This window comes from Mytilus galloprovincialis, chromosome 4 (assembly GCF_965363235.1).
Source record: "Mytilus galloprovincialis chromosome 4, xbMytGall1.hap1.1, whole genome shotgun sequence".
NCBI lineage: Eukaryota > Metazoa > Mollusca > Bivalvia > Mytilida > Mytilidae > Mytilus > Mytilus galloprovincialis.
In genome coordinates this window covers 28,662,416-28,674,446 of record NC_134841.1, presented here as the reverse complement: position 1 = coordinate 28,674,446, position 12,031 = coordinate 28,662,416, and the positions used below count along the sequence as shown (strand labels likewise).

The window sequence follows — 12,031 nt, the reverse complement described above, 5'->3', positions numbered from 1 at the left end:
CCTTCCTCCGTACAGGCGTGTTTACAGATATCCATGAAGATTTAAGTCACAGAGGAGTGGTTTCATCTTTGTCGTCTTCACAACGATTTGTAGAAAATATGCCATACTTCAAGCTGCTGTCGAATTATTTAACCACTGAAATTGGTTCCATAAAATCAGGCTCCACAGATTCTGTACCCGATTTGTTTGAGACAGAATGGTTATCGTGTCAGTTATGAATATCCCCTGCATCATCGTCAATGGTATCATCACACATCATTACATGTGCCTGAATCTGTATAAACAGTTTACTAATAAACTTTTTTGTTTGTTATTTGTCTTAAAATTGACACGAGACGACAGCGTAAAGTACTCCTCCGTGACTTCATGGATACCTGTAAACAATTTCCATGTGCTTTATCATTAAATGGTCACATGAACGCTTGACGGGAAGCTAAGAAAAACCGAACTTGAAATGCGTAATTGACCCAGACTTTTAATCATTTCCGGAAAGGACCCAAAGTTCCGGATCGCGTCAATAGAAGTATTAAAAAAATTTCTTCAAATTTAAAGCAATAAAATTTTCACAGTCGGGAGGATTTTCAAGGGTCGGTCGGTAAACTGCAAACAAACAATATTTTAATTTAAGCCTAACACATCTGTGGTCATCTTTGACAAAAAATTGCATGACAGTCAACCAATATTTGATGGTGTCAGTTACTCTTTCAAAGAGATAACTTCAAATTCTTTGTACAATAGCTTCCTTGTATGCTGCAATCCTCTGTCAACAAAAATATGTGTAATGGAATTGACAGTGGATATATATATGACTGCTATTGTAACTTCAGAAATTATTGCCATGTTTTTATTATTTCAAAAATGTGACAGAGTTATAATTGCAATAATTTAAACTCCCATTTTGTAATATTATATCAATTAAACAGGATTTTTCTCAATATTGCAAAAATTAAAATTGCATTTTAGTCTTAAATGACAAAATTACAATAATAGATGAATGCAATAATTTCTGAATTTACAATACTTATTTCGAATTGATATGGCTAATTTTCAAATTATAAACAATGTTAACAAAATTTTTTTCAGCACAAGTATCAAACTATGAAGATGACATGGTAGTAGGCCAATTAAATGAAGGTCGTAGGATAGACTATGTGCTACAGGAACGACCTATAGAAAGCTTTAACGATTATATATTTGCTTTAACTAGTCATGGATGTTATTGGTAAGATATTAAGATTTAGATCTAGGAAATGAGCAGCTAACTTTTGGCAGTTATCAACCATCATACAGAAATTTAGTATATAACATGACAAAACTATTTTGATAATTATCTTAAATATAATCTGAAATAAAACAATTTTAAGTAATTCATGTTACAAATGATTGATTTTCTTTATAATTCAAAAAAATTTTCTAAATGCTTTAGTTTCAGAGATGTAAGCCAAAAACTGCATTTTACCCCCTTGTTCATTTTTTAGCATCAGCTAATTTGACTATTTGTTTTATTTGTTTAGGGAGTCAGAGGACACAGTGTTATTAGTGTTAAGAGAAATATATGGACCTTTAGGAATGATGCCACAAATGCCTGGACCAGATTCATCTAAGAACACTTTTCCCTCAGGACCTGTACCTTTATACAATAAGCCACAGAGTGGTGTTGGACCTCCTCCTCCTCAGTTCACACAAGCAGTGCCCCCTATGGGACATTCTCCTAGTGTTCCTCAAATGTCAGCTGGACTGCCTCCTCAGTCTATGAATAGACCTATGTCAGCACCTCCACCACCCAGCCATAATTTTGGTCCTCCTCCAATGCAAGGATTTCTTAAGAAATGATTTATTGAAATAATGCTGTGATGTTTTTATTATTGATGAAAAGGTAAATGGAAAGTCTTGCTGAAAATAATACTGTTTGTTAGTGACAGTTACGGAACACACTGAAATTTCTGTAATTTATCTGGCATTAGCATAATTTGCCATATATATTTTTAAACATTTTTTAATTATACTGTAAATTCAGAAATTATTGTGTGCATTTATTTTTTCGATTTTGGCATTTAAGACTAAATTGTGATTTTAAATTTAGCGGTATTGAGAAAAATCGTGTTTAATTCATATACAAAACTTTAATGTGCGAGATTAAATTATTACAATTCTATAACTGTCGCATTTTTGGCAATAATAAAAACATCACAATAATTTCTGAATTTACAGTACATGTATTTTATAAAATGGAACCAAAATTGAATGTGCAAAATATTTACAAGGATAGATGTGATTTATCTGTTTGAAGATGAAGTTTTTGGTTTTATTTATTTTGATCATCTAAAAATAAGCTCTTTACTATCCTCTGATATAACTTTGGTATCAATTCATTGTTTCCAAGTCAGCTTTTTGTTGGTTTTTGAAGCATAATATTGAAATAATGAAGTTACCTTTTAGAACTGATATATGCACTTGAAGTAATTACATTGGTGTTAAAAACATGTACAATTTATATTGCATTGGTGGTAAGAATATATACTTTTTAAGTTACATGAGATGAGATAAATTTAAGAAACAAGTCATTATCAGTGAAGTAGTTTGATATTAATGCCATATGTATCACATTGTATTCCTTAAATTGAAATGAAATAATGATGTATGTCATTGATATATTTTTATTCTTGTCATGTCATATCTGTATAGGTTTATTGTTCATTTTAACATAATTTTAAGTTGGTGCAATATGTTTTCATGATTAGCATGATTAGTTATATATATAATATCGAGGTTTAACAGCATTATAACATTTTCAGTGAAGTCCTGCTTAAGGTGGCACCTACACCTGAACTAAAATTAATTTGGCTCGTTCAATTTTCTTAAAATTTTGACAAAGTATTTACTTTGACCCTTTGACAAAAATATAAAAAAATAGAAAAAATTGAACCAACCGTTTAATCAGAAAAATTACACTGGTTATATAGCAGTTTGACAAACACTCATTTTGATCATTGAGAAGCTTAATATTCCCTTAAGAACACAACGTCATTAAAACGTTCTGCTGATTTTACAGAGTTATCTCCCTGTAGTGTTAGGTACCACCTTAAATATATTAATTTTGAGAATGTTTAATTCAACATCAATTTCTGGGTGTTGTCATTAATTTTTCCCTGCATGGTAACCATGGGTGCATTCCAAATTTTTATTTTGCAATAAACCCCCTCATGAAAACATTAGCATTTAATCTGCATTATTATGTGTGTATGATTTATAAATCAGTGTTTGAAATCTATCTGTTTATTTTGTTTTTCTTCTGTTTTCTGTCATTATTGTAGAGAATTATTTTTATTTACCATTCCAGTAATTTAGTGGTATTATTCTTCCAATTTTTTTAGGGTTTGTTTTTTGAGGAATTATAAAGTTTTGGTTTAAGTTATATAAATTCAATTTAATATTTACAAAAAAGGAGGTTGTTGCTGATACATTTATCAATATCCTTTTGATTAATATATAAATTATTATTAAAGGTTGTAGTTAGTGAGAGGTCTGAGCAAAAGATTGAAGTACAAGTTTGAAAATGGCTATCTAGTTTTTCTTCACATACATATACCTTGCAATACCTTATAATATGAAGGAAAAGATATGTGTATCTTCCAGGAAATACATGTACTATTTATTTATATCTGAAAAATTCACAGTACCTTATATGTCTCTGTGGAAAAGTTTGTCTCTGTATATCAAAGAACATCCCTTCCCCTCAAAGGACCTAGTTTCAATGTTATATATGTATTTGTACTAAAGTGAGGTTGTATGCGGATTGAGTAAATGAGTGGTAGTGCAATTTTGAGAATGATTCAGTGCTTAATGAAAAACAAAATTAAACATGAAATGCATTATAAATGAAATTAGTGGTATTTAGACGAAATAGGTAATAAATGTTTGATTGAAACAAACCTGGTAAATATGAAACAAATAAACATATTGGCAATTCTATTATTCATACATTAAAACAGAAATATTGTTTTATTTAACTTTAAAATCATGACTATAACTATTTTAGCTTGTCCCTTGGTATTGGCATTGAAGAAGTGTATTTTTAACCATACAAGAACTACCAACAAGAAATTACAAATAAGTGGAAATTATCATATATTGCCATAAAGTTTCAACTACATGCTTTTTAAAAATAAAATCTATTTAAAAGTCTTTTGAACAATTTTTTCTTCTGTTCAAGAAGTCGCTTCACTTCCGGTGTCACTAATAATTTTAACCAAAATAACAAGACGAGAAAGCTGCCTTTCTAAGCTTCAAATGTCATACTTTTTCACAGAACATTTTAAAAGTTTAAAAATATATGTATAACTGCATGAAGCAATTTGTTTTTGTAATATTCTATTTGGCATTAAACCAGATGTGGTATTTTTGACTTGAACTTAAATTGTTTTGCAATTAGACATAAAATATTAAATGACAGTTCATGATGAAGTCAGGTCATCCATGTTTTGACTATGTATCTGTTGAAATTTTTATTTTACAGTATAAAAAGATTTTTTTTTCATGTGCATGTAGTGATTTTGAGAATGAATAAATACACCATAATCTTTCTTTTTTTAATTCAATTTCACCAGATTAAATAAATAAAACAAAACATTGTATGTTTTGATTGTTAAAGGTGTGTCTTCATGAAGGTGTACATAAGTATAAATTATTAAAATTTTAATGGTGCTGTATTTTTGTTTCTTTTGTTGAATCAAGAGGCCGACTATACCAATAGAAATCACAATTAAAAATCATTATTAGAAAAAAATACCAACAACACCATGACATAAAATGGTAACAAAAAAAAAAACCCACAAAACACTACATTGAAAACTGATTACTGAGCAACACAAATCCAATAGCTAACAACCTTGACATGAGAAATTCATAAACCTAAGTTGACCAATTAGAGAATCAGTTATGTTATATTTCTGCAAACTTGACTGGTAAAAATAAAAAATACGAAAGGGGCAATCAAAACCAGTCAGTGGAAGAAAACAGACCACAGCATGGCATTAAGACTACCACAAATAAAAATAATAGAAATTCCATAATTAAAAATAATTCCAAGTTCAAATAATAGTCTGTTAAATGTTGAAATGAAAATAACAATACTTAAACATGTAAAATATGCAAAACATTCATGGTCAATGAACCATGACTGAGGGAATAAGACTAAATCATCTCCATGGAAATGAGTCAATGCTTATACAACTGCATACCAAATATCATTGAATTGTCTATAGTGGCCTCCCCTAAGGTAACCTAATGGCAAACTTTAACAAATTGTTGAAATAGCAACCCTATGGGAAACAGCATGCCTAGGTCTTGCTTTATCATTTGTCAAGGCTGGACAAAAATGATCAGCTGGGCAAGATTTATAAATAACTTTATATTGCCAAAATAATCAGTTGACTCGTTCCGAGTTTAATTGTTCATTAATGATACTACATGTATTTACCTACATGTTTTTTTGCAGAAACTTGAGTAAATACAGAGAAAATGTAAAAGTTGAAGGCCATACTTTGACCCATAATGGTTTATTTTTACAAATTGTAACTTCAATGAAGAGTTGTCCCATTGGCACTCATACCATATCTCCTTATATCATTGGTCAACAGTTTAATAAGATCTACAATTTAGTAAAAAAGCACCATCATCAATTCATCCTTATAGGAATGAGGGCTATTGAATAACTATGTCTCCATATTTTTTGTGGAAGCTATACCAGATAAAAAGATATTTTTTTTTTCTCTCCATCTTCACAATTCAAGATACTGTATATTTAGATTTTTGCACGCATTTGCTATTTTAATTGCTGAACAACAGATGAAAATGTGAGATCAATTATTGAAGTTTCAGAAAATGCTTCACATACCAAAAATGCTGTACAAATTTAATTGCCAGTTTTACTTTTTCAAGACCTAATCTGTCATAATTTTTCTATAATATAAATGTGGTAATAAATCATATATATACAGAAATGATTGATTCATGGCTTAATAAATAATAATTATCAATTAATGATATTTTATTCATCAAATATATCATATAGATAACAATTAGTACTACTCTGTTTTATTTCAAGTAAATACTGTTGTTAATTTGTTACTATACAAAAAATATGATATCATTTACATGTTTCATACTTTCAAATATTAATATACCTTATAATTTCTAAATTTTTAATTCATTTAATGAGCAAAACTAAAATGATGACCTACTGTGATAAACTTTCTTTCATAAAATCTTATTCTGTTCTTTAGTTGAGTTGTTGTCTCTGTGACACGTTCCCCATTCTATTCTCAATTTTATCATCTCATTAAAAAAAAACCTGAACAGATACCATGCACTTTAACTGAAATAAAGAAACTTCTTTTGTTTGAGGATATAACTATAGTTCTTTTTTCTTTTATCTTTTGGTATGCAAGAGTGCAATGAAAAACTGTAATATCCCCATGCAACAAAAACCTAGTAATGTTTCACACGTGCAATAAATCCTGTGTATTTTTACTCATCTGATGTCATACAATAATAGTTGTCAATTGTTGCAATTTAATCCCCCCTCAAAAAAAATATTTGAGAACATGTAGAAAACATATACATGTATATTTTCATTATTTATCTTCCTGCATTTCAGTGCCAAATTATATAAGAATTAGACAGTGTTGAAAACATGACAAACAAAAACCTGCTATGTTTACATCTACATGTATTAATATACAAGCTAAAAATGTATATAGTGCACTAATATAAAATTTGTTTCTTTCTTTATACTGGTTTTCTCAAAATATGATTTGGTTGTACTGATACTAACAACAATAAGTTAAGTTATGGCTCAGCCACGCACTAATGAGTGTGTATATATAGTAGTAGAAGTATGATTCAAATAATGAAAAAAAAATATATATTATATATAACTATTAACTATTCAATAAGTAAAATCAAATAAACTAAATAACAAAAAAAAAATAACAACTTCAGATAGCTAAAACAGCACTGTATACGCATAGATGTAAAATATAAGTAGAGAATTGTCATATGCCAAGAGATTTTTGTTATATAGATCTTGTTTTTGAAGTGCTAATATTAAAACATTTTAGTCGAAAAACTACTCCTTTTTGAAGTGATATTATACAATTACTGTTGAAATAAATTCAAACAAATAAACAATTAATGAAATAAAAAAAATTGGGACTTTAGAAAATAACAATGAAATAACCAATCTAATCAAAATTAAATCTCAGTGCTGGCTCATTTTTTTATGCCTAAAAAAAATGAGCGAGTGCAGAGATTTAATTTTAATTAGATTGTGAAATAACCTTACAATTAACTTCAATAAAATATCACTTTTATGTATTGACTATTATCCTAAATGATTCCTTTTGATCTAAACTGACAAAGAACAACTGTATAATTATTGAAAGAAAAAAATGTTAGAACTGAAATCCTTAGATAAAACTGAAAACAAATAAAAATGCTTATATTTTGTTTCTTCAATCATCAATTATAATTATTTTGTATTTTTAAGATGCATTGTATAACATGTTGTGTACATTTTTAACAAAGCAGTACACATGACATGGACTATAACAAAAAATAGCCATCCATAAAAGTACAACCAATATCACATCACAGAAAAGGTTTCCTACTATTTTAAATCATAAGAATTATATGTGAAAATTGTTTCATACTTTTGAAGAGTCTTTTTTAGACATAATCATATTTTCACTAAATATTTTTTTAAAGCTTTTCTTTATTCTAATATTACGATAGTTTTTCATACGTTTCAGGAAGAAAGTCTAAGATCAAAAACAAATTAATTTCTCTTTACCAGAATTAAATTTATCTGCTCATTTTTAATTTCAAATGTATAATCAATATACAATGTACACAATACATGTACATGTAGATACACGAATGGATCCACACAAATTCACAACAAACTAAAATCCACTACATGTAAATTCTTGATTACAACAGTATTTCCAGAGATAGACCAAAATTGGACATAACACAACAGACTATTCTGAATGTAAGTGTATGTAAGATGGCTTAGGTGTGTAGGAAGTCCATCTACAAACAGGACAATAATGATTGTCCCGTGTTAACCATATGTGTATACATGTTTGATGAAAACTGTGACCACATGGTAATCCACACAGCCACACACCTTTTGTGTAATCATCCAGACATATTACACACTGACTATTTTCTAAGTGTAAATGTTCGTCCTCCATGGCATCCTTTTCTTGGTCCGTGTCTGATTGGTCGGTAGTTGTAGGATCGGAATTTTTCAATCTGTCCAAATGTAAGTGTTTCTTTTTTACTGATGGAGATGATTTTGGTCCATTACTTTCATTTTGTATTTTTCTACACTTTTCACATAATTGTGTACTGAATGTTTTGCCAGGGGGATCTGAATTACAATCACATTTACATGTTTCTTCAGACTGAGAAATAATGTCAATGTTTCCAAGATTTTCAACTGTTTTGTCCATTATAAATTGCCATTTGGGTAATTTTGTGATATAATCATCAGGGATGCTACATATCTGTCTAAGGGTAGGCATATCTCTCATATGAACTCTTTCTGGATCAATTGCTGGGATTCCAGCAGATCTGAACAAACCTGCTGTGGGACTAAATAAATGTTCTAAGGTTCTAAACTCTGAAAAGTTCCATTCATCGACTTCAACATCCTCTTCCTCTTCTAGTGGTCCTTTACGTTTGTATTGTATGTATCCAACGGTTACAAGATATAAACAAAAAAATATTTCAGTAAAAACAAAGTGACGGGAGTAAAAACAATAATCTTTATAGAAAAGAGTTCCAAATGTTGATAGTCGACATAATCTTAGTAATTTTAAACACAGAACTGTTATGTTATGCATTAAGGGAAGTTGTAAAAGTGTCAATAAAGCTATCCATATTAATAACAGACACATATTAATCTTTACAATACACCAGATAAACTTCATCAATCTCTTTATAAATGTTCCCTGTGCTAAACTTATTTCCAACAGTGTCACACAATTACATATTATCAAACTCAAAATAAAGATATCATTGACACAAGGATATAAAGTTTTCAAATAAGTTTCCATGGATTTGAAATTAAGATCTTCTCCAAAGTTTTGTCCATATACCAGAATGTACTCACTTGTAATGATAAGATAAGTAGGAGGTTTTATTGATTGAATATTATACAGAATATCTTTTCCACTTTTACTTCCGCTATCAACAAAACCAAATTTGACACGACCTGGAAACTTGACACTGACTGAAGAATAAAATAGAGGAATGGATGGATATTTGGAAAACATGACCACCCTAACTTCTGACGGATCTTTAGGAGTTATGTACTGCATCCAATTGTTGGAGTATGAGTTCAAGCTGTTCACTGTGTGCACTTTCTTACTGATACTTTCTTTAATCCATGAATGGATGTTGTTAACTTTAAATGGACCTGTATATTGAAACAAAGTAACTTTAGATTTTGTCTGGAATTCTTCTGGGAGACCAAGTATAAGACATGTGTAATACCAATCTCTTCTGGCACAGTACCTGTAAATTATAAAATAAAGACAAATGATAACATTCTGTGGCCTTTACATGTAAATTGCAATAGTATGTTACATTTTTTTTCAGTATAAGAATAGAGAGATATGTTTTGGCTTACCGGTATATTATATTTGGATAACAACTAAAATTGACCGACAATAAATATACCGGGGTAAACACCAAAATGTCTACACAACATATCTTTGAGTTAAGATAGCTGTATACATGTATAGGGACTTAGACAGGTTGTAATAGTCTGTAGACCACTCAGAAACCAATCCAAACACTCTTTTAAATTGATGTGCATTAAATTTAAAATCAATTACATGTATTTTAAACTTAAAAAAAAGGACAATTACCGAACAACTCATAACTTGGTGTGCAGTGGTTTCCACAGCCAAAAAGAATAAGATGAAAAAGATTAAAACGACATATTTGGGACAATTTAAGTATGAATCATTCTCACTGTACCTTTTTATCATACTTATAGGTTGTAACCTATACACTTTTTATTGATTCATATCTGTACTTACATAGGGTCTAAACTACAATCAAAAACTCCTATATTAACTCCAAATGCAGACATTTTTTGTTTGATGATATTCCAGCTAGTATCTGCTAAGTAGTTGACATGGCTTTGATCTGGTATGATATAAACCAACCAAATGCTATCCTTAGCATCCTCTACATGTTCATCAAACAGACTTCCGGTTGTGAAATTTGTAACAGCAACTGTCGAGATTTCCTCTTCCTTATTTGTCTTTGTGTCTTCAGCAATGGCACCTGAAATCATATTGAAATATACATTTTAAAAAATTTTGAATACATTTTTGCATTTTCTATTTGCAAACAAAATTTAAGTTTGAAAACATGTATTGTATTTTTTCTGCTACAGTAGGCAGCTGGTGTCAGAAGATCTGGACCATTTTATATTCTATGAATGTATAGTTTTAACTTTACATTAGAAATTATGTAATATTAATAGAAAATGTTATTGTAATAACATGATTGACAAATGCTCTTGTAGTTTGCAAGATCAGAAGCTTTCATATGTCAGCTGTCTAAGGGCATCTTCCAAAATAATAGACAGCAGCTTTGCCATACATTTTTTCACTGTCATACATGTATAGGCTTGTTATTGAAAATGTATTTGGCACAAACTGTGGTTAGGAATTATAACACATATTTTCAGTTGGACTGTATTTACATAGTTTGTACATTAGTATGTGTCTCAATAATGGTAAAGTCACTCTGGAAATCAATTAGATAAGACTGGACAAATTACATTTGTCATTGTAATGTAAGATCTTGAAAAATGTGTGTTTTGTTTACATTGTTTGTGAGAATGAACCTTAAATTGTTTTGGTTTGTTTGAATTGTTTCACATTTTGTCATGTCAGGACCATAACTAGCGGACTATACAGTTTTGTTTTGCTAATTGTTGAAGGCCATACATGTATGATGATGGATAGTAGCTTACATGTATATCATTGTCAATTGAACTTTGGTGGATCGTTAACGTTGCCCATTGGCAATCACATGACCATCTCATTTTTATGAACATACTACTGTAGGATCAGACAAAGATTTTTTTGTTCGCAGACTTCCAACTGTTTTAACATATTTAGGTTTGAATAGAATTAACTTGAAATCAATCTGAAGTTCTTTCCTTCTGAAACTATGATCGTGTTTTTCATTCTATTATTCTAAGTATGTAACTTTTTACGTGTCATCAAATTATCATATATTTTATGCTTGAACGCATTGTATATGGAGTTTTTTATAATCTGCATATCAACCATAAAACAAGAGGCCCGGGTCATCAGGTAACCTGAATCATTTTATTTTGTTAGTTATCATATGGTGACATCTCTTCGTGTATCTTTTTTTGATACAGAAATCTGTCAACTTTTAAGATTACATTTCATATCTTAAAATATCAAATTGTTATTTGTATAACCTGATGATTCAACTAATTCAGCAAGCTCTTGTTTCTCTATTGCTCCTTCATAACTGATCCCTCTTTGGTCTAGCAAGGCCTTCAGTTTCATGACAGACATGGTCATTGGATCAAGGAGTCGACGTGACAGATTACCCACTTCAATCCATGTTAAAGTTTCAAGTATACGTGTCAGCAGAAAAAGTATAACAATGTATACAAGAAACAATATTAGCTTGATGAACATTGTTATATATGGCGGGAACAAATGTCAAAATATTAAGTGACACGTCTACATTAAACTTCCCAGAAAATTTGATTACAAAGACAACAAAATCAAATGACAGTTTTTGTAGACAATTTAGGTTTCAATACAATGCATCACTTAATGCAGAAGAAAGGTCTGGTAAATGGCAAATTCCCCCATTTTATCTGACGAAAGACAACTTTCGTCAACTTTACAAAGCTGCCATTCAACCGGAAGTAAACAAAGGTCAGTGAGAAACTAAA

At 29.9% G+C, this 12,031-nt stretch overlaps 2 protein-coding genes across 2 annotated transcripts in view; one reads left to right on the top strand and one right to left on the bottom strand.

Moving 5' to 3' along the window:
• The window catches only part of LOC143071791 (triacylglycerol hydrolase DDHD2-like), a 30,319-nt gene extending 25,610 nt beyond the window's left edge, over positions 1-4,709 (top strand). Inside the window, exons 19-20 of the mRNA XM_076246371.1 lie at positions 1,084-1,222; positions 1,515-4,709. Coding sequence (XP_076102486.1) covers positions 1,084-1,222; positions 1,515-1,833 — 458 coding nt within the window. The 3' untranslated portion in view covers positions 1,834-4,709. The remainder of the gene's footprint in view (positions 1-1,083; positions 1,223-1,514) is intronic.
• Positions 4,710-6,883: 2,174 nt separating this feature from the next.
• Positions 6,884-12,019, bottom strand: LOC143071784 (E3 ubiquitin-protein ligase RNF103-like). Its single transcript, XM_076246362.1, has 3 exons — positions 11,543-12,019; positions 10,116-10,365; positions 6,884-9,585 (listed from the first exon to the last, which is right to left on the bottom strand). The coding sequence occupies exons 1-3, from the start codon at positions 11,766-11,768 to the stop codon at positions 8,043-8,045; spliced, it is 2,019 nt and encodes a 672-aa protein (XP_076102477.1). The 5' UTR covers positions 11,769-12,019; the 3' UTR covers positions 6,884-8,042.
• Positions 12,020-12,031: the final 12 nt, after the last annotated feature.

What these genes read in the sequence shown, in the direction of transcription:
- LOC143071784 (XM_076246362.1), bottom strand. Translation starts at nt 11,768, where the DNA reads ATGTTCATCAAGCTAATATTGTTTCTTGTATACATTGTTATACTTTTT. An exon ending in TGAATTAGTTGAATCATCAG is followed by an intron (nt 10,366 to 11,542) that starts GTTATACAAATA and finishes ATATGATTTCAG; the next exon opens with GTGCCATTGCTGAAGACACA. An exon ending in GATTGTAGTTTAGACCCTAT is followed by an intron (nt 9,586 to 10,115) that starts GTAAGTACAGAT and finishes TATAATTTACAG; the next exon opens with GTACTGTGCCAGAAGAGATT.